General features: G+C 31.9%; 4 protein-coding genes across 4 annotated transcripts in view; 1 reads left to right on the top strand and 3 right to left on the bottom strand.

Annotated features, from left to right (window-relative positions):
- Positions 1-1907: 1907 nt before the first annotated feature.
- Positions 1908-3825, top strand: LOC149898560 (uncharacterized). The gene is made up of 3 exons (XM_090115113.1): positions 1908-2084; positions 3094-3176; positions 3633-3825. Exons 1-3 carry the CDS (start codon positions 2052-2054, stop codon positions 3748-3750), a joined length of 234 nt encoding a protein of 77 aa, XP_089971239.1. The 5' UTR covers positions 1908-2051; the 3' UTR covers positions 3751-3825.
- A 3301-nt stretch (positions 3826-7126) lies between these two features.
- Positions 7127-8475, bottom strand: LOC149898559 (U6 snRNA-associated Sm-like protein LSm6). Its single transcript, XM_090115013.1, has 2 exons — positions 8261-8475; positions 7127-7313 (listed from the first exon to the last, which is right to left on the bottom strand). Exons 1-2 carry the CDS (start codon positions 8349-8351, stop codon positions 7168-7170), a joined length of 237 nt encoding a protein of 78 aa, XP_089971139.1. The 5' UTR covers positions 8352-8475; the 3' UTR covers positions 7127-7167.
- Positions 8476-8905: 430 nt separating this feature from the next.
- Positions 8906-11249, bottom strand: LOC149898558 (GATA zinc finger domain-containing protein 1). The gene is made up of 3 exons (XM_090115054.1): positions 10751-11249; positions 10161-10347; positions 8906-9123 (listed from the first exon to the last, which is right to left on the bottom strand). Exons 1-3 carry the CDS (start codon positions 11159-11161, stop codon positions 8957-8959), a joined length of 765 nt encoding a protein of 254 aa, XP_089971180.1. The 5' UTR covers positions 11162-11249; the 3' UTR covers positions 8906-8956.
- Positions 11250-13608: 2359 nt separating this feature from the next.
- The window catches only part of LOC149898557 (protein Wnt-7b-like), a 76188-nt gene continuing 65749 nt past the window's right edge, over positions 13609-24047 (bottom strand). The window contains exons 7-9 of the mRNA XM_090115048.1: positions 17728-17927; positions 16983-17125; positions 13609-14811 (exon numbers count right to left, since the gene is read on the bottom strand). Of these exons, the coding sequence (XP_089971174.1) occupies positions 14660-14811; positions 16983-17125; positions 17728-17927 (495 nt within the window). The 3' untranslated portion in view covers positions 13609-14659. The remainder of the gene's footprint in view (positions 14812-16982; positions 17126-17727; positions 17928-24047) is intronic.

Here is a 24047-nt window from a genome sequence, read left to right as displayed (position 1 = left end):
ATATAGAATAATGAGTGAGGGAGACAGTTCATGAAAAAGCGAGATAGACTGAATAAGATGGATAGTAATGTATTTACCAACTTTTCATAGAAAATGTATAGAATATGTTATGTTACAACTTTATTAAAATATATATATACCTGTACCATTCGCTTGAATGTAGCTGTAGATGTTAATCTAGTCATTTATAATTTCTTAAATAAATAAAAGCACTTATTGAAAATTTGGATCTTTTATTTTTTATTCCTAAACCCATCTAGTACCTTCTACAAACTCTGACAAAAAGAACACTGAAAAATACGCTTAAATTATCCAGAGGCCGTATTATGATCTCTTATTTCCAGACAGTTTACGCCGTGAATTGAACTGACTGGCAAATTCATATAATGATCGCAATAACCAGCTATGAATTTGCCAGTCGGTTCAATTCACGGCTTAGACTGTTTGGAAATAAGGGGTCATATTATGGCACCTACAATGTTCATATAGGTATAGTTTTTCTTTTGATAGAACAAAGCGAATATTTTTTGAATGGGAACTCAATATTGTGGAACCAACAAGCATTGTTATATGGATTGCAACCTTGTTTAGTTGCTTCTTATAGTGTTTTAAATGCTATGGGATAAAATAGTTACTTAGTTGCCATTGTGTAGGTAATGCAATTTAATTTTAGTAGGCGTAATAAAATTGTAAGGTTCGTATGTAAATGAGTACATCAAACGAACATTGAGCTAGAGCAAAGAGCAAATTTTAGTGATCTCTTAGTGTAAACGAAAACTCGTATTCAGTTTTGTTCAGTATTAGAATATTGCATAGAATCTTTTCAAACGCACTAAAAACAACGAAAGAATATTCTGCGCCTGTGTACACTACAAGAATTTGACATAGTGGGGTTAAAATTAGCATTCGCTCGTCTGATGTAAATGCACCACGTATCACATTGAGATAATATTACTACGTATGGAGGAGACACCACGAACAAAATCTGTGCGCCATTTTTTTGCTCTAACTAAGTTTTAAAAATGATTATCTAGTTAGGTACTTAACGATGAAAGTTATTCCTTTGCACTTTTCCGTATTATTTGTATTATTTGTGCAATATCGTAACACACACGAAGGCATATTTGATGCGTTTCACTTTAAAACCATTAAAAAATACCGCTCAACATACGTCACACCGCCTACATCACTTATGTTGAGTGGAACATAAGTGATGTAGGCGGTGTCGACTCCATATTAATTATTATCTCAATGACGTATCACGATACGTATTAATAATTTAATTATTAATAGTAATGCCAAGTGTCGATGATGTATTAATACATCTTAAAAAGGTCATTAAAGCTGTATGTTTGTAAAAGATACAATGGTACTGAATAATTTAGACACGTATAATATAGAGCAGTTGCTTCTGAATTTTTAAACCATTCTTCGTAGTATGCAATGTACATTATATTATTATACAAAACACTTGGCAACTATGGAAATAAAAATAATAATATTCTCGAACATTCTGGACCATTAATTATGACATAATCTTACGGTACACTCGCCTGTCACTGGCCAGTGAGACCACTTTCACTTCCATTACCGTAAATGTGATGTTTCCGTTGTTATGAAAACCTTCAAGATGTAGTAAACTTAACTAGCAAATTTTGGGTATTAATTAAAATTACAATTACACAGTCTAATGATCATGATTATTAAGTAACCGTAAAGGCTACAAATACAAAGTAATATAATAAATTATGATAGTTTATAATTTTTTATCAAGTCATTTCATCGAAATTATTAACGCTCATTACCAAAATCATTACTTAACCTATTCCATAACATTTCCAAGGACTAAAACACTAGTCAGAGGTAAGTGGGTTAGGGATCATTAACATGCGAAGCACACTTTCTACTCCCACCAAGTAGTTTTGTAACCGGTACGTTGAGGAACGCACGTTCACAGCCTGATCATTGTGAACACCTTTGCCTATTCAGAAATATTTCGAAAAAAAAAGTTTGACAAGGAGTTTTCGCACGTTAACTAGTGAAATTCAAAAATGGAAAAGTGTTGGAAATTGTTTTTGATCACGGTGAGGAATTCTGTTATTTATGGTTCTGTCAATAGAAATAAACAGTTACTCACATTCTATACCTCATAGTTATTCGCAATATTTTTAAACAAATTGACCACTTAATGAGCTATAAATCTGTATGCATATACTGAGCTTCAAAGTATCTATCAGTAATAAATTTAGTAGGATCATACAATATTATAATTGTATATAAGTTAATGTTAAAATGATTGTATTGCCTAATACGTTACGCCTGATGCATAGTTTGTATTATCAGTATGTTTCACGCAACTTGAATGAAATAATGAATTGTTAATTTTAAGATGAGTCTCATTTTAATGCAACGAACAAAACGATGGGAAGCTTTTCAGAGCGATTCGTAACGTTTTTTATAGATAATGTTTCGAACAAGTTGCGAATGAATTAAAAATTAAATCTAGAAATAACGTTTTGATGATGGTTATGCTACATTCAGTGTTGTCCTGTTGTTTTACAAAATAATAATATATGAATATTAATAATTTCATTCCTGCAGCAGCAGCTTCGTTTAATCTTAAAGAATTTTTAGCGCCTACTGTACATGTATTGCAAAACTATATGTTAAAATTTGCGCCTTCTTAAAATAAGGCGAACTTAAAAGTTGCAAGTTAATTACGTCATCATGTTTGTATTTTATAAAGCTCCATTTTTATGATTATAAGGAGTTTACTGGAGGGAATTATATAATGAAAATAAACTTTTACTGCATAGCAATACATAATAACATTATCAATATGCGAAACATCATCTATATTAATAATTAATAAATATAAATAAAATTGGAGTGTCTGCTTTTAATATTGAAATAACCAATTTTTACTAAATGCATATGCATATTCAAATTTTGTATGTCTGTCGACTGTCTGTTTGTTCCGGCTAATCTCAGAAACGGCTGGACCAATTTTAACGGGACTTTCATTGACAGATAGTTGTTGTTATAAGAATTAGTAACTTAGGCTATTTTTTGTAAATATTTCAAAATTTTCAGATTATTGCAATCGTATCACTGTTAGCTGTAGCGGAATCGACAGTGCCTCAACCGAGAGCACCAAATTTCCAGTACTTTGAAAGGTTAAATTCTTGGAAATCTAATTTATAAATAATATATATTAAGGTGGCTAGAGAGAAATATTACAACTGAATTAGCTTTGCCACGCAAAACCGTGCGCAAAATCAAGTACAGATATGTTTTTCTTTAGCTCTATAGTTCTATAGTCTTATTCTGATGTAAGTATATTATTGTAAAGTTTGATCCAAATCGGTCCAGTATGTTGCTTTTTTTCGTAAAATAGTAAGAAACATACATACATCTATCCTAACAAACTTAGGCATTTTAAATAATTACTACTAGGTAAGTACCTAGTAGGATATCGACATTGCATGCCGTAGTGAACAATAATAATAATTTATTTAAGTAGATTAGATTTAAGTATTAAAAATAAAATCAGAATAAGTAGGTATATAGGAATAGGAACCTACTTTAACCGAGATAGAAACCTATAAAGTATGAATTTTTTATATTTGCAGGCCAAAATACCGGTACCCATATTACGATGAAAACGGCAAAGGAAAATTGTTGTATGGCTACGGAGGACCTGAATTATATCAATATAAATCGTATGCCCCTCTCGAAGGCATACATTAAAATAGTTTTATTCAATAGCGCCCTTTTTAAGCATAGAAAATTAATATTTTATTTACACTGTGGTATGTCGCAAATAACTTGTATTCTTTAATTTTTAGTTTTTAAAAGTATAGGAATTATAGGTAAACCAGAATCTGATGGCAAATTGGGAAATCAAAATTTTGAGTGTGCAACCCTAGGGAAAATGGACTGAACGATCTTGATACTGCTTATTTTTTATTTTATCCTCAACATCATTAGTCACATTACATAAGTGAACAATACTGTACTTAATAATGAGATATCCACTTAATATTATGTAGGTACATACTTACATGTATAATATACATATTACTTTTATCTATGTAATACATATTATTATTTACACATACCTATATTTGTATATATTCATTATCATTATGCCATGTAAAAATATGGATGTCATTCTAATGCAGATCAAAACTAGATTGCTAATATCTTATATATAAAATTCTCGTGTCACAATGTTAGTCTGCATACTCCTCCGAAACGGGTGTACCGATTCTCATGAAATTTTCTGTGCATATCGGGTAAGTCTGAGAATCGGCCAACATCTATTTTTCATATGTACCACGGGCGAAGCCGGGGCGGACCGCTAGTTTTTTTATAAAATAAAATAAAACTATGTTTATTTTCGTAAGTATTAAAGATACACACATTATAAAATTGACTTGGAAAGCTTGGACTTGACGAATAGCCGTATTGGAAACTCCTGTAATAAGTTTTCATAAAATTATATTGTAATCAACAAACAATATTATATTTACCTACTTATAATATTTTTTATTTTAAGTATCAAAACGGGTAAGTCCAATTTACCAATAAAATATTCAAAATTGAAAATTGTGATGTGTTTGACCCTTCTTCATCGAATGTTTTTCTATACACATTATAAACACACCTCTTGCTTGTGATCGCAGCGGCTTTTTCGACATTTTCGAAGATTTTTTAGACAAAATCCAATTTGATAGTTGTCAAATAAAATTGCCATATGAAAATCTTTTATTTCCTAAATATAAATATGCCATCAGATTCTGGTAGACCTATACTAAAGTACCTACCCACCAACTATTACCAACTATGACCATAAGATACCTACATAAAATATTTTAATGAACTACCTAAGTATGTAGAGGTTAAATTTAAATACATGCTTAGTTATTTGAGACATAGACAGTTACTGTGAATTTCATTAATTTTATGTTTGTGTTGTTGTATATAAATTTATTGTTAGGTAATTGGTTATTAAATAAATATTAAACACATGTGCGAGTTTTATGACAACATTTAGCGTAACTACCTCATCCCTTTTAATATTAAGGCTCTTAGGTTTATCCGAAAAGTCGCTAATTTTCTAATTTTATAAATACATATTTAATTATGAAATTTAGTTTGAAATCGACCAACAAATAATTAATAATAGTTAAGTAACAAATTAATATTTGTAGCCGATTCTACTTTTTCCTCTGAATTGTAGTATTTTTAATTTTCCTTTTTAATTACATAATATAAAATACACATTAGAAACAATGGCAAATATAATACGTAGGTACGTAGTACGTACATACATACATATACTAAAGTTAACGCAAGTTTTCTTTCCTTAAAATCGCACGTACACAGAACAATCATAATTTATTTGAATCAAGTTAAGGACAGCGACAACAAAATATTACTTATAAACAGTATAGAGAACAAAGAAAATATATTGTGATGTCAATCGACCATTATGAATACATACACTTGATGTGAAGTGCAAAGTTGGTCGTAAAATAGGAAATAATACGTAGGTAACGCAATTTAAAGCAACGTTTGATGATTGTCTAGAAAATAAATTATTCAAACACATAATAATGTGTATTTTTTACGAGATGTCTCTGAGCTTCGGTTTATCTGGGGAATTTAAGGCAATCTGTACACCACTATAAATTCAACAAAGTAAAAAAAATACTACACAACTACTAGGTACTACTATACTACATCATTTATATACACTAATACAGCATTTTAACTTTTAAGATGCAACACTAATGAGTTTGCTCAGAGCAAGTAATATTATAGTAGTTTGTCTTTGACCCTAGGAGTAAGAAAAAAATAATCTATCAAGCTACAGAAGATTGATTACATACTTCACTGCACATAATCAAAATACTTGTGTGTTTACGTTTGTGTGTGATAAATAAGGTGACTTTATAAACCTTGATTATCATAGAATATATTTCATCTGTAAATAAATAAATAGGTAAAAGATACACCAAACTAAAAAAGAGAAATCCAGAGCCATTGCCTTTACTGGTTTCCTTTGGTGTAATCTCAACTGGAGTAAAAATATTTACCACAGTTGCAATTTCCGAAGTAATAAACTCGGTAAAATATCCTATATTTTATTAAAGGATTTTACAAATCGCTTCGCCTTAATATTTGATTTACTTGACAACCTTGAATTCTGTTAACACATCAAACAAAACTATGTTATTTACCCGCCGTACGCTGTACTTCTTGTTTATATTTACTACTTATACATAATTTCCATCGTTTCCTTCATTGTATCATTCTTATTTAGACTTTTGAGCGATATAAACCTTTTTGGATAAAATGATCAAAATATTTTTTTTATTGGCAACATTAGTTGTATGTGAATGTGTGTATTTGTACTCTAGTTTTTGGGCGCCTTTATTTAATCCTAGAATTTTAAATTATCGCGTCGATATGAATTTTGATCCAGATGGGGGGAAAATTGCAAGGTCTGAATATACGAAAAAATATGGGTATCGCGGTGAAAAATTAATTGAAGATTTTGGTAATGGGAAGGGGCCCATGGAATCATCTGATAAAAAGGTATGTATATTAAATAAATACCTACTAATATTATAAAAGATACAACAACATGATATTTTAAAATCCCTACTGTATACAAATTTCAATTCAATAATATTTTATCTAGCTTTTTGAATTTATAAGTAAATACCACATCATAAAACTATGTATTAGGATAAGATTTAACATTTATTTGGATTCAAAAATATATTTAATCTTTTGCAGACCAATGATGTGAAATTTTACTATACCTACCCAGGAGCGGCATAGAACTATTTTAATAGAATAAATTCTCATTAATTCAGAACCACTCACAAAGGGAAAAAACACTTCAATTGAGAACCTATAGTCTGGTAATTATGTTATAGTGAAGATTAAGAGGAATGAAAATTGCCATTAACAAAAATTGTTTTTGAACTAAGTACCAATAGTTTAACTTGGTAATTGGTATAACAAGAAATACATAATATATATTCTGCAGAGGAAATCTTAGATTAGAGAAGAATGATTCTGTATTGAAAAATGTGATAAAGAAGACACATTTTGTATTGAAACTTATTTATTTAAGAAAAAAATTACAAATTATCTCCGTTTGGATGTGCTGATGTACAAAACATTATTTCCTCTGATAAACGCATCACCATATTTGTTTTTCAATTGACCGTTAACATATTCTTCCGTTTGTTCTAACGCTATATTCATGTAGCCATCGAGGCATGCCAGGACACCTGAAAATAAAAAATATTATAATTATTATGTAATCTATTAAATTTAAGATTAATATATGCTTTAATTAGTAGTGTAGTGCTTTAGGGTTATTATAAATGTAGGGTAATTTTGAAAATTTGTGATTTTTATATCATATAATTGGAATTGATTAAGCTTGTATAGATATAGGTTCATTATTTTAACATTCTTATTTATTATGATAATAAACGGCTATATATTAGAGTAATGCATTATTTGCAATAATTATATCCTATAGCACCTACTTTTTTGTACTATTTTACAAAAGATAAACAACCATTGTAAGTTTAATTGATTTGAGGTGATAATTATTGAAAAGATATTGTATAGATCTAAGAAATAATAAAAATGTTTAAACTATCAAGTATTATCTAATATATATTATAAAGGCGAAAGTTTGTAAGGATGTATGGATGTTTGTTACTCTTTCACGTAAAAACTACTGAACCGATTACAATGAAATTTAGCACACTTATAGAGGGTAACTTGGATTAACACATAGGATAGTTTTTATCCCGGAAATCCCACGGGAACGGGAACTATGCGGGTTTTCCTTTGCAAACGCGGGCGAAGCCGCGGGCGGAAATCTAGTGTACAATAATGTAATGTAATGATAACAATCCTTGCAACTTATTATTTTTTCAAATTGTTAATAACTTTTTAAAAAATCTATAATTTAGCCAAAATATAAGAATCAGACCATTATGTTTAATGCTTTGTTATTAGAATAAATAGTAAAATACATATTATGTATGTACGGTGTACAGCTATCAGCTACTATAAAAGTATATAAACATAACCTATAATTTTGTATGTTTTTGAAAGCTCTGAATTTCCATCCATTCCTATCATGTAACCTTGCTAAAATTAACAACTAAAGTAATTATATTCGTATTATATTCATAACAATAATCAAAAGAAAACAAACCTCGGTAATCGACGCCGCTGTTTAATTTTACGACGACGGGACGGCCGTGAATTTGCTGTATGAAGGATGATAGAGCTTCTTTCCGGCTCATTGTATTATCTTTTTTAATTACGTTATGTAGGTATTTAAGTTTAATTCTTTTTATTTCAATGAAATTTACAAGAAACAATAAAACCACAACTTGAAATCCTTTATTGACATTTGTGATTTGACAAGTACAAATTAGCATTTGACAGATTTTTTGTTGTCATAGATAACGAATAACTTTTACTATTTTGAGAATTTGTGTAGGTACATAATTTACAATAAATCTCATTTTTCGTGGTTTTATTTTTTATAATTACCGCATATAAGTCTAATGTATGCTTAAATATTTTAATCTCATAATCGTTTTAGATATTATAGGTAGCGGATAAAGCCGCGGGTGGAAAGCTAGTGCAAAATCATATCCTGAGAAAAAAAAACTGACATTCCTCATATAACTGAAATTATTTATAAATAATTATCACTTTATTTAAAATGCGGATGCATAATTAATTCCTTTAAAATCGGAAGAGGAAGTGGAATACACTGTTATAAAATTTTCAATTATCAAGGAAACCTACTTTTACATCTATTATGTACAATAAAATGCAATATAACTCCATATCTTTATTACTTATTTTACTTATGATTACATACAAATACTACAAATAATTATGTTTTTTCTTTTGGTTCCAAAGAACTCCATATGAATCCTGTACAATTATTAAGTTCATTATCAGTCATAGCATATGGTGTGTTGCTTGCTTTATAATAATCTGAAGGAGCATGCATAACAAACTCCATGTAGTCTAATTTTCGCGGCAATTCTTCTTCGGGCCCTGTGAACAAAGCATAAAATTAAATATAAGCTTAATAGAACACTATACTTACATAATAAAATGTCATATTATATCTATACTAATATTATAAAGCTGAAGAGTTTGTTTGTTTGAAGGCGCTAATCTCTGGAACTACTGGTACGATTTGAAAAATTTGTTCAGTGTTAGATAGCCCATTTATCGAGGAAGGCTAGGCTATATATCATCACGCCAACAGGAGCGGAGCAATGCAGGTGAAACCGCAGAGCACGCAAATAAAAACACGGGTTAAACAGCATTTGCGAAATAAAATGAAGTAAATAAGAACTATAATTAAAAAACAATTACTTTAACTTAAAGAATTGGCATTTTCTTTGAGTTAAATACAATATAATTTGGTTAACATTAGAGATTTAGATACTTTAAATGTAAAATATTTCACTTATAATATAATGTTATCCAGATATCTTGTAAGAGCAATCTTTTCATTGAAAATTTACAAAAAAAAACACATTATTTAATTTGTTTGTTAACTCAAAAATTTCTGGACAGTTTTGAAGTTCTTTAACTTATGGTCCGACTCCTTAGGCTGCCGCTGATGGGTCTGCGGACGCGGTTCTACCGAATACCCGCGGCCCCGTGAATAAAGCGGCACGGCGGAACACAGTGGAGTTTAGTCGGTAGGACCCTGCACTCAGCAGGGTGAGTCCGACATAACCCAGGGCTCTTCCCCCGAGTGCCCTGGGTATGCCTAAATGCATTCTCCACTATAAAAAAAAAAAAAAAAAAATGGTCCGACTCCTTGGTACAGTGGTTGACGCGTAAGCGTAGAACCGAGGGTCCTGGGTTCGATTCCCGGTGGAGACAAAGAAAAAAAAAATGTCTCAGTCTGGTAGGACACAGAAGGCTGATCACCTACTTGTCCCTAAAGAAAATCGATCAGTGAAACAGATGTATGCATAATGCATCTGCCCCTTACCCCACTACGGGGATATAGGACTTCACTTTTTTTTTTAACTTATGGTCAACAACATTATCAATCATATAATAAGCATTACCAATAATATAAGTAGCTGGATCAAAACCCTTCTCCGGCGGTGGACTGGCCCTCGTAGGCAGAAGCCAGGTAACAACAGCACTCTTTTCACAATACTGATCCGTGAGGAAACCCCGGATTTGAGCATAGTATGTGTCTCCGTGCACGTCAAGCATGGATACTATGTCACCGACTTGCATGTATGATCCCTGCGGTTAATATAAAATAAATAAATGTTTATTTGAAAATACTGTTTTGTTTTTTAATTCTTAATGAGAAGGCTTATGTATCAATTATTATTAATAAAAAAATAATAGCAGCTGAATTAGTAACAGCAATGGATATGACAATTCAAAGTCCAATGGAATAAATAAATGAGTTTAAAAATACTCTGGGTACTAAATATAAATATCTATATCAGCAAAAACAATAACTATAGAGTGAGGTTACCTCGTCTACTTAATTTATTATAACAAATTTAAGATATTTCTATTTATTTTTGTAATTGATAATTACAAGAATCATAACAAGTTACACAATACACATACTAGAAACTTACCCAATGTACTGTGCGTTATACAATAAACTAAATAAATTATCAAATTATGTTACCTTGTAAAAAATAGAATCGCTAGTAACAACAGTGGCTGTAGCGGTCGGCGCTTTCAAAGGTTGTCTCTTGAATATACTTCTCCGACCTCTACCACGAGGGGCTGGCGGCTTAGGAGGCGCGGGTGCTGGTGTCTTAGGTTTATACCTCGTCGCTCGAGTACTCTTCCTAGTACCTTTACCCGTAGCTTTGGCGGGAGTAGACTCACTCTCCGTCTTCCCATTTTTACCTTCATCAATCTCTTTTTCTTCCTTTTTATCTTCCGCTTCACTTTTTATAATACTAACGTCGACGCTCATATCCTTACTCGCGGTATTTGCTAGATGACATTCGTTGCATATTTGACCGTTCTCCGCGTTTCGCCACAGCAAGGAGTCATTTGTGTTACATTGAACACAGGTTGGTTTGGGCATCTTTGCTATTTCATTTATAATTATTTAAATTATATAAACTTAAAAAGTTTCGCTCAAACCCAAACAAACAATAACCATAGAGAACTGAGAAGTTTTTATTGACATTGACATATTAAATAGGACTTGACAACTGTACCATAAACAAAAGTGTATACCATTAACAAAAATGATACATTTTTTAAGATTGTTTTATGGTACATATTATTTCAATATGAAAATTATAATTTGATACCCTAATTAAGAAACGCTACACTTTACATAGGTTGCACGTTACATAATAGGCTTAGAAAATAGAATTATTCAAATACCCTGCCAGAGATTTGTCTCTTTAATGTTGGACTGCGACTGCAACTGTTGCCATTTATTTTATAAGGCACAATAAATTTTACGACAAAATGTTTGATGTTGACCAAAAATCTTAACGTGTACCTAGTTGTAAGTGCTTGTTTCTTTTATAATATAATATTCTTATCTTAATAAAATAATAATTAATGATTAGTCATTTTCTCGCAATGAATATGTAATTTTGAAATAGAAATGGATTTGGTCTCATATTGTCTCAAAGTGTAGAAAGTTTAAAATCGGTCAAAATCGAGTCTGAAGAAGTTTACATAGAATTGAAGCAAATAAAAGCATTTTAAAAACATCTTATGTGTCGATGCAAACGTTTCAAAATCATAAAAATGTTGTGTGGTTTTATGAAACCACGGTAAAAGTGAAACTTATCGTACGGTTCCGAACACTGCTTTATAGTTTATAGTTTACCTACTCGGCAGCCGACCGTCACGCGACATGCGCTACACAGACCAAAAAGTTTGAGACGATGTAATAAAAGTTTCACTTGAATAGGTATTATCTCCACATTAAAAAAAATGCTGAATTATCGTTTGCTTGAAATTAAAGTGTACCTATCGATCATGTATCGACGTGTGACATTCATTGCAACAACAATTTGCATGTATTACCCGTTTCAGTGATTCTGCTGATCAGATTACAATGTCACCTGAATTTATTTTATCCTATGTTTTATAGCTACAGTCTATTTTAATTTATAGCCCACATATCTGCCTGCAATTTATGGGATTGAAACACTGACAGGTTAATTTCTTTCAACATTTATATAAACAATTTATTGCTGATAGTGAAAAAATAGACGCAACAGTTATGTAATTGCACTATCTTGATTGTTTTAATTCTGAGATAGAGTTGTTACTTTCTTGTTTTGGGATAATTTTTATGAAAAGATCTCTTTGTAGGCATGGCCAGTGGCATTTTCGGAAGTAAAAAATTCGATTATTAGTATCGGTAGATATTTACTTTAATTAAATAAAAGCTTTTTTTTAAGTTTCTATTAATAATAATAACCAATTAATATATTTTAATATCACAGTATAAAGATATTAGACTACATTAGACAGTAGGTACCTACATAATATTTGGATAGATACGCCAAATACAAATTAATTCAAAGTATATTCCCACAAACTTTCCCATTCATAATCTCGTATCTGTAGGATTAATTATATGATTTCCCAACCTGTTTCTATTCCATAAAATAATCCTATTATACATTCAAGCTACTTAATTAAAACTTGGTAACTTTTAATACATTGGAACTGAGTTTTGTTAATACGGATTCTGTTCATCCATTGTTATAACTTTTGTAGAGAATTTTAAGCGTAGATAGTACCTATAATAATTAAATCATTTTAACATCCCTGTGTTTTTATACTTTGTTGTTTAATTATAAAAATGCCAGATGCCTGGTGTATTTGGAAAAAGCTTAGATCATTTACTTAATGATCTAAGGGAAAAAGGTATCTATTATAATATTTTTATAAGGTTTATACATGACAATCTAGATATTGTCACTTTTACAATAAATATATTCTCTCTATTACTTACTACCTATTCGTTTTCGAAAATGATTTTTTTTATTTTTTTTGTTCTTTACTTTTCTGAAGATATGAAATACATATGAAATGTTAGAGATAGGTGTATATTTTCATAGGTACACCGCCGTATATCGTCTTATATAATATTTTGGGAGTGGATACCAGATATATTATTTTGGTATAAAGGCGAGCAATTGAGTTATCTATACTAATATTATAAAGAGGAAAGGTTTGTATGTAGGTATGTATGTATGGTTTTCACGCATAAACTACTGGACCGATTTTGATGAAATTTGGCACAGATAATCTTTAGACCCTGAGAAAGAACATAGGCTAACTTTTATTGCGAAATATGTACCACGGGCGAAGCCGGGGCGGACCGCTAGTGTATAACATGAGTGGAGATGGAAAACTTTGTTTGTATCCGGAGCTCTAAGGTAACAATTTCCTTGCCTTTACTAGCATCGGTTCAGAACATAGGTGGAAATTAAATATGTTTTTAAATGAAACAAAATATGATACATTGAAAATTTTTATTACTTTTTACGTGGTATGAATAAGTTAGGCCTTAATCTATACGGAATGCAATATTAAGTACTTGAAAAGAATATCCAGTATGACCGTAGTCCATAGATAATTTTGTTTTTTTTTGCTGTAGAGATGTAATGGAGTTGCCATGTTTTATTTTTATCAACATTTAGATACATATTTCATTGTTTTGGACGTTACTGTAATCAAATTGAATAAAAACAATGGATATTTTAAACATTAAAATAACAATATATGGTCATACAAGAAATTCCATAGTGCATAATCTTAAAGTTACATTTTAAAGCCGCTGAGTCTTCACATTGAACGCATTACAATTAAATTGTTAATAATAAAATACTGGTGGCATATTTACATTAAACTTATGAGTAGTTTATGCTTCGACTAATGTGTTTTACTTGAAATAAATACTAAACGCGCCCAATGTTTCATAAATTATATTATGTACGAAAACTTGGCTGCTATTCAAGACAACTAAATCTTCTTGTTTGTAGACTTTAGTCCAAATAAAACAATGCTCGTTTGTATCTTTGTCTTTATTAACGCCATCTGCAAAATATGTATTTAGATGAGCATTAATTATAGGCTAATTTATCTTACAAAAACACTCGTCTCGAAAGATTCATCATAATATTGTCTCATTCTTTGATGCATGTGCATAAAATAAAAAGCGTGTCTCGGATCTTTGTAAGAAATTGTACTTAATTTTTAATAGGACTAAAAATAAGTAACTAGAAGTATAAACTGTCGAAGTGTGTAATACAGTGATTATGATGTGTGTTATTCGTTTTTACAAAAAAGTGACCGCTTGAGTTTAATAAACAAACAAGAACACATTGTGCTCGTAACGATGTATTCAATAAAAAATTATAAAAATATTAGTGTCATCATCTCACATATTACATATTAATTTTAGAAGTCATCATAATATACAACAATTCTAATACTAAAAACTGGATTTCTCAAAACACACCGAATACACATTTAATACGAAAACAGTTCACAAGATGGCGCTGATCTCAAAAACAATACCATAGACAAACACTTTATAAAGTCACTTGCACACATGAATTTCTGTGCGAGTTACACATTTCTCGCACGAAACGCGACAACACCAGTGGAATTTGCATCGGCATTTGGATTCTTCGACTGATTGAATTGTGTTGTATCCTCGACCACAGCAGAGAGTTTCACAACCGTTTTCACCTGGAAAGAACAACGTTTATTATTGTGTTAATACGATCAAGTATTATAATTCTGTGGTATAGCTTTATATCAATTTGCACTGTTATAGGTACTGTTATCTATACTTCTATACTAATATTATAAAGCATTGCAGAGACCTTACTCTTTCCCATCCTTGACTACGCCGACTCCTGTTACCCCGATTTAACCGAGTTACAACTCGATTCTCTAGACCGCCTTCAAAATCTTTGCATTCGGTTCGTATTTGGTCTCCGGAAATACGACCATGTTTCCGAATTCCGCAAAAAACTTGAATGGCTTCCTATACGTTTTCGCCGGTATGCTCATATGTTGCATTCGTTATACGGTATTTTGTTTGATCCTAAGACCCCTTCCTATCTTAAAGACAATTTCAAATTCCTCAACGAGCATTCCCTCACTCTCCGTTCCTCCAATCTTTTAACCTTAAGTATTCCTTCTCACCGTTCCAACTTCTTCCATTCCTCCTACACTGTCACCGTTATTAACCTATGGAATTCTTTACCTGAAGAAATAAAACGAGCTCAATCGATTTTTATTTTCAAAAAGAAAGTTAAAAACTATTATTTAACTCTGTCACAGGCTAGGTATTAACTCTGACGATTTATTTATAATATGTGCTTATAAAATATGTATGTATGTATATAATATGTATGTATGTGTGTATGCTTGTATATATTTAAGTATGTATTCTTATATATTATCTAATATGTGTATATATATAATATTATTATTTGTGTATGTATATGATAATGTAAGATGCATATATGTAGGTATAGTATAGTATATATATAATAAAATATTATTCTGGCACTTTTATTTATTTTGCACCACCATGTTATTGACTCATCTATTTTCCTCGTCTTTTCTGGGTTGCCTGGTAGAGATCGCTGCCAGCGATAAGGCCGCCTACTGTACATTGCTATATTATATTTTTAAGTTTGTAAAATGTATTCTATAAGGTGTACAATAAAGTATTTTTCATTCATTCATTCATTCATAAAGAGGAAAAGTTTGTAAGTATGTATGTATGTATGTATGTATGTATGGTTTTCACGCAAAAACTACTGGACCGATTTCAAAAATTCTTTCACCATTAGAAAGCTGCATCTTTACTGAGCAACATAGGCTATATTGCATTTTAAAAAAAATTAGAGATCCTTACCAAAAATGCAATAATGTAACCCGAGGTGTAAAAAAATCCTCAATAAAACTTCTGTCATCGCGTGCGCTGCGGAATCTATTGAAGATAGAACAAAAAAATATTCTACGGTATTATAGAATGGATCAATATGTACTAGAAAGTCCGCGATACCATATGTCCACCTTCAGTAGTTATGTTACTACAACAACTTTTTTACGTTTTCAAAGTAAATAGAAGTGCCGACAGTAATCAAACCATGTTATCCATACACATATATTAATCCTTATCCCATTAAATGATGTTTTATTATAGACTGTTTCAATACCAGCAAAATACTTTTTAAATGAAAAGAATTGGATATTCCATTCAAAAGATATAACGAATTTTTAAAAGTGTCAATCTACAGAAAATAGTAGGTATACTGTTCGAGCAGGCCGTAGTGCGGGGGTCACGGAGGAATTCTACCAATATGCGTCTTGACGGAACACAGTGGGGTTTTGGTCGGTAGGAATCCGTCATAACCCACGGCCCCTCCCCCAGAGGCCGTGGGTATCTATGAAAGATTTCCCCACTAAAACAAAAAAAAAAGGCCGTAGTGCGGGACGGGGTAAAGGTGATTTTCATTAAACCTATATTTATCTAATCCTATAGAGATCTAGGTCCATATCTCTCTATAATCTATAAAATTAGGTTAGAATTAAACCTATAGTCCGACCTATAGTAGACTTTTCACTGTAACGATATCGCTATCTATGCGGGTGAAACCGCAGGGCATTGCTAGTATATAATATACTGCAGTTTGAAAAAGTATTTGTGTACTATGTAATCTGGCTATAACTGCATTACACAAATTTTTTAGACGGTCCACATAAAATGTATCTCCGTCTGAACCAGACCGATATTTTTGAAATGGATGATTGAAAAGTTAAGGGTTTTAATCTAGAAATAAACGTTTAATAACTATGTATAGCTTTTAGGAGAAGGTGATATTATAACGTCATAATATTACCTCTTGACGTTCGATTGCAGTGTCTTCCATGAGTTCCAAAGGATCCAGTTAAAGGATCAGCTTCACAATACGATGGGGAAGGTTCTAGATACACTAGTTCTGATTTGCGCGGCTGCCTGCCGATACCTGCGTTTTGTCTTGGCCTGAAATTAGAAATCATGATAAGACATCGCGTAATAATAATTCGAAGTAAAAAGTGTTTTTTTTAGGTTTATTTAAATTAAAGAATCTAGAATATTTGTGGAACATCCAATAACACATTTTATAGCTCTACTCCACCTTTCTATTTAAACGTAGTCTACTACGGTACCCTATGGATTGTCAAACTTAAAAAGTTTCCTGACAACATAATATTATAATGAAAAAGTTAATTATCATTTTGTACAACATCAATTAACATTAAGATTACAAAACAAATAAAAAAAATTGGTTGTCTGTAAAGTCGATAGTTGAACGTGACAACGTCTTAAAGCCAAGCTTCTTTGTCGCTCGTTCCGCGCTCTCGCTTGCACTTCAAGCCTTACATGGAACGCCTCAGAGCTAGGTAACGCCGCATGAGTCATGTTTTTTCGTGCGTGCAGCCGGCTCTATCGAATTATAAGACGTTGTCACGTCAAAAGTCAGTTGGCACTTCGTTATACAATATCAATTTATAAGTAATAAGTATGTTATATGTACCTCAAGGTACCTTCAAATCACAGACTAAAATAGTCATAGATAGGTACAAATCCAAAAACACACCTACCTCCGTATTACCAAATGCGTCTGCGGCGCGTGTGTGGCCGGCGGCGGGTGGGGGGCGACCAACCTCGCGCGGTGGTACTTCTCTCTCAGTGCGGCTCCGACCTCGCGGAAGGGCGGTAGTGCGCGCCAGCAAGTACGCAATGCGCAAGAGCCGGACACACCGTGGCATTTACACTCGCGGCGGACTAGGTCTTTAACCACCTGGAGAATTTATTAAATCTTTATAATTTATTACAAACGAATAAAAAAATAATCATATTGATATAAAACTCAGGTAATTGCCTTATAAACGACCGTTGTATGTTTAAAATACAGTATTGTTACTAGTATAATATAACCTGTGTATTATATTTTGCGCACCTACTCAATTGATTTTATTTCATCATTATTGTATACGTAGTATATTATTATTAGTCTGTGATCATTATTATTGTTCTATTGAACGAAATCTGATAAGAAGACAACAAGCCAAGAAACTGAAACACTTTTCATCTTCCCGTAGTTTCAGATTCTTAATTACTACTGTCACACTGCACACATACAAATTAAATTGTAACATCCAGATGTTGCTATCAAAAATGATATTCAGGAAGGTTTTTGCCACAGATCACAGAAACTGTTTTTGCACATCTACGAAATCTATAACCACACCAAAAGCTGGATTATTGGATACTTTTATCTATGAAACGAGTGGGCAAACTGAATGAAACTGACGCTTTCACAATTAATGTAATAATTTTATCAATTGACAAAGTATTTATATTTAAAAAAAAGTTATTTATTTACACTTTTATAATCGTACCTACTTCGACGAAGTTAATGGGCACTTCCAATTAAAGTGGCCATACCTTTACTTTACCATCTATAAAACAACTATTAAAGATGTCTGGTTAAAGAAAAAATGGTTGCATGTTCATTAAGTTTACAAAGCAAAAATAAAAACAGTAGCCGTAAGTACGAATAAATTGATTAAAAACAGGATTAAACACCTTTAATGCACTTTGAGTACTTGCTTCGTTTTATTATGGTTTTATATTATCTGTTGCATGCGTTTTGGTTTATCTGTGAACATGATTACCGTTGCGTGTTGGCGCGAAAAAAAATACAAAAATGACGTTTATCGCATTATGCTAAGTGGCAAAATAAAAGGAAGTAAAGGCTGAGATGAAATTATTGTAAACAAATTTGTTAAAGATCTCGTTTTGAGATATGAAGTGTAAGTTTATTTTGTGGTTATTTCAATTTTAAGTGTAGTTTTGGTATATAAAATTAGGATTGGTTATTAATTAATACTATTATATAGATTAACTATAATACCTACTTAACTTACTATCTATATCTAACTATAGTAAATTATAGATTATTTGACGGAAAAAAAACTATTTACAATTAAATATTAATAGTAATAAAGATCGTAAAAAATTATGAACCATTATTGAAAGGTTATATTTAAGTTAAATAATAATATACTTAATTTATAAACTCGTTTACAAAGTATAACTACTTTACGGGAGGTCCACTTTTAAAATAAAATTGTCCATGTAATTTGTACAACCGAATAAAAATTAATATAGGGTTGCCCTTTTTTAAAAATAACTTCATGTACCTACCTAGCTATTAAGTAACTAAGTAGTACCTACTGTGCTGCATGTACCTAAATTAAAGTCTTACCGCTCAATATTAATTTGATAATTTGAGCAATTAGACTAATTCAACGCATTTTGATTTTTGAATACTAACATAATTATTAAAACACAAGTCAATTTTTCATCAACTAATTATGTGAATCTTACGTAAGTTTATGGATAAATTTAAAAAAAAATTGTAAGCTTACGCAGATAAGTGCCTCTCATTCAAATATTGCACGCCTCATAAGCGAAGCGTTGAGGTGGGTACTACTGTCACTTCGCGCAAAACATCTGATTTTTCAAACTTAAAATGTCTTTATGTATCATACATTGCACTTGTAAGATAATACATACACACACATATTAAGAAAAAACACTATTTTTAACGTTCATGATATTTTTGATGTTGTTCGGTTTTTTATTAATTACGTTCACGACTAAGACGTCACTTATTACATTGTTTGCTTCAATCAGTAATAAAACAGATTCAATAGAGGAAAGACGTTTCATTTCAACACAAAAACACAGTTTATGCAAAAACGAGCCTTATTGCCGCAACATATGGTCGCATTCGTACCGGATTATCTGAGCTACAATCGAAGAACAAAAGAAGCACCCGTGCAATTGATCGCGATAAGACGCTCATTATACAACGTTATTTGTTACGAAGTTGTTATTGAAAGATAATATTTATGATGGCGAATAATAATACGGAACAAATCATACGTGTTTTGGAAAGTACGGCAGAACTCATCAAAAAAACGCAAATTAACATATCTAAGTGTCCTAAACAAAGACTATCTAAAGGATATATACAATCGAGAATTAAACATTTGGAGGATTATTGGCAAACCTTTCAAAGTGCACACTTAGATTTAGTTAAGATAACGCCGCGGGAACAAAAGGCGCTTTTACCATACTTCGTCAACGAAGAATTTTACATTCACGAGGACCTTTATTTATGCATACTCGCTGATTTGAAGGATAAATTATTGAACATGGAATCCACTGCATCAGCCCTGGAGTCCAGCCATGACAACACCGTGGTACACATCAACGAACGAGTGAGGTTGCCGCGGATTGAGTTACCTACGTTCGCCGGGAGCTATGAGGAATGGCCGACATTCAATGATTTATACCTAAGTTTAGTGCACAACAACAGTACGCTGTCCGAGGTACAAAAACTACATTATCTTAAGTCCAGTGTATCAGGCGAGGCAGAAAGTTTATTACGTAATATTAGAATTACTGATGCTAATTATACACAGGCTTGGGAAACATTAAAATTAAGGTACGGAAATAAACGTTTAATTGTTAACTCTTTATTAAAAAGACTTTTTTCTCAGAAAAAATGTATGTCGCAAACTGCTTCACAGTTAAAATCATTATTAGATACTACTAATGAAGTTTTAAATAGTCTTGAAAATTTAAATGTATCCATCGACTCTTGGGATCCGATTATAATATTTCTTGTAGTGCAGAAGTTAGACCCAGAGTCTCATAAAGCGTGGGAGGAATTTGCGTACACAAAAAGTGAAGAGTTACCGAAGTGGTTAGATTTAAAACAGTATTTAGAGTCTAAATTTCGTACATTAGAATTAATTACACCGCCTGTAAGGTCCACTAAAGAACGCGTTTTTCATGTAAGTACGTCCGTAAATTCTGTGAAATGTAATTGTATAATGTGTAATGAGAATCATAATTTGTGTAAATGTAAATCTTTTGCAAAACTGAATTGTAATGAACGTGTTGAATATGTAAAAAGTAAGAAATTGTGTTTTAACTGTTTGGCCCCAGGTCATTCGGCATTTAAATGTCGTATACCTTTGTCGTGTCACATATGTAAAAAGCGTCATCATTCTCTTCTACACCGATCAAATCTAGGTACAGATTCGTCGGTATCCGAGGTTACTACACAACCGTCGACATCAATGCGGACCGATGTAGATGAGAAGAAGGTGCATACTACAATGACGTCTTTACATAGTCAAGGAGATGGTGAACATAAGGTAAGTCTCTTGGCAACTGCGGTAGTAGTCATTAAAGGTGAAAATGGACACACTACTACTCTTAAGGCACTAATAGATTCAGGGTCACAGGCATGTTTTGTTACTCAACGAGTTGCACAAGTCTTAAAGTTACAGCTCAAGCCGGTTAATATGATAGTTACTGGCATGGAGTCTTTGAAGGTACATGTAAAGAATGAAGTCAAAGTCAATATTTTGTCTCGGTGGGAACCTAAGTTTGAGTTACCAGTACACGCCTACGTGATGTCAAAGTATTTAAAAATAAACTTACCTTCGAAAAATAGTATTAAACATGAGCTTGTACACTTTAACAATTTAAATTTAGCAGATCCAAACTTTTATGAGTCGGGTTGTATGGATCTTTTATTAGGTGTAAATGAATACACAAAAATTCTACAAGAAGGTTTAATCAAGGGTCCCTCAGGTACTATATGTGCTCAAAATACCAACCTGGGCTGGATCATTATGGGTGGAATTAATATGAAAGTTAACACTATACATAAGTCTTTAATGGTTACAAATTTAACTAGTGATTCAAATATTAATGACTTACTTAAAACTATATGGGAGATAGATATTGATACAAATAGAAAGTTAACTAAAGAAGAACAACTATGTGAAAATATATATGAAAGGACACATGAGAGAGATAGTAATGGAAAATATATAGTTACATTACCTTTTAAAACTGAAAAGCTGCTTTCACCTGAAGGAAACACGAGAGAAGTAGCTGTAAGAAGATTGTTGCAATTAGAAAGAAGATTTAAAAGAGATCCAGATCTGAAAAATGAATACCTGAAAGTTATAGAAGAATACAAAGAATTAAAACACATTGAAGAAGTACCTGAAAAAGAAATAAATAAAAAAGCAGTTTACTTACCCCACCACGCCGTTGTACGCCAAGATAAGGAGACCACGAAGACTCGAGTTGTGTTCGACGCTTCCTGTAAAGGTACTAACAACATATCATTAAATGATGAACTCTTACCTGGTCCAGTATTGCAAGAAGATCTTAGAAACATTATTATGAGGTGGAGAACTCACAAAATCTGTTTCGTATCAGATATTCAGAAAATGTACAGAATGATATGGATGAATAGGAATGATGTGGACTACCAACGAATAGTCTGGCGAAATGATCCAACTGAAAATATAAAAGATATGAGATTACTTACCGTCACTTTTGGAACAGCATCCGCTCCATACCTAGCTGTAAGAACACTTAAACAACTTGCTGCTGATGAAGGTCATCATTTTCCTGAAGCTGCTAGAATATTAAAGGAAGATTTTTACGTAGACGATTGCATGTCTGGTGGTGATAATTTAGAAAAATGTATTCAACTAAGAAAAGATTTGACGGAACTATTGCGAAGAGGAGGTTTTGATCTTAAAAAGTGGTCGTCTAATAGTGCAGAATTTTTACAATCTTTAGAAGCAAATGATAGATCTACAAAGGCGCATTTAGATATTAAATTAGATGGTATTGTCAAGGCATTAGGTGTTCAATGGAATTTGGGAACGGATCGATTCGAGTATAATTATAGTTTAGAATCAATAGATGATAACGTTATTATAACTAAACGCAATATTCTTTCTGATATACAAAAATTATTTGACCCATTAGGATGGATTGCACCTTGCATTGTTTTAGCTAAAATTTTAATGCAGAAGTTATGGCTTGAAAAAGCAAACTTGGATGAGGATCTTAATATTTTTATAAAAGAAGAGTGGAAGAATATTCGCAATGATCTCCAAAATATAAAGGATATTACTATAGATAGATGGTTTGGAACAGTAAATACAAATTTTGATACAATTGAAATTCATGGGTTTTCAGACGCTTCGACATTAGCTTATGCTGCAGTTGTTTACTGTCGTGTTAGAAATGATGATGGAACTTATAGTACAAGTCTAATTGCTGCAAGAACAAGAGTTGCACCACTTAAGACGATATCATTACCTAGACTTGAACTCTGTGGAGCTTTATTACTTTCTCAACTTTTAAAGCAAGTATCACAATCACTGCGTATACCAACATCCAAGGTTTTTGCTTGGACAGATTCATCAATTGTTATTGCTTGGCTATTTGGTGAACCTTCAAGATGGAAAGCTTTCGTCGCAAATAGAGTAGTTGAGATAGTTTCTACAGTAAACAAGGAACAATGGCATCATGTTCAATCTCACGATAACCCAGCAGATATAGCTTCGCGAGGAATGCTTGCTATAAATCTTAAAAACTGTGAGATTTGGTGGAAAGGTCCCACGTGGTTAAGAAACGATGAACTACAACTAGAGAGACCAGAATTTATACAAACTAATTTAGAATAAAAGAAGATACCTATTAATACAGTCACACTAGCAAATACTATACAAGATAAAATTTCATTGAAATTTGAAGAATTTGATACATTAAAAGAATTATTGAGAACAATAGCTTATTGTAAGAAATTTTTAAAGTTTAAAAGGAATAAAGAAGACATGAAAATAACAACTGAAGACATAGATGAGGCATTGAATACTTGTATAAAAATAGTACAAAGGGAAGAATTTGAAGAAGAAATGGATTCATTAGAAAAAGGACAACAGGTGAAGAAAAACAGCAAGATTAAGACGCTAAATCCCTATTTGGATGAAGATGGAATTATCAAGGTGGGCGGAAGGTTAGG

This window comes from Colias eurytheme, chromosome 22 (assembly GCF_061535395.1).
Source record: "Colias eurytheme isolate Ceu_HAF_F1 chromosome 22, ilColEury1 Martin Lab GWU primary, whole genome shotgun sequence".
NCBI classification, from domain to species: Eukaryota; Metazoa; Arthropoda; class Insecta; order Lepidoptera; family Pieridae; genus Colias; species Colias eurytheme.
This window is presented reverse-complemented; position numbering and strand designations above follow the sequence as displayed.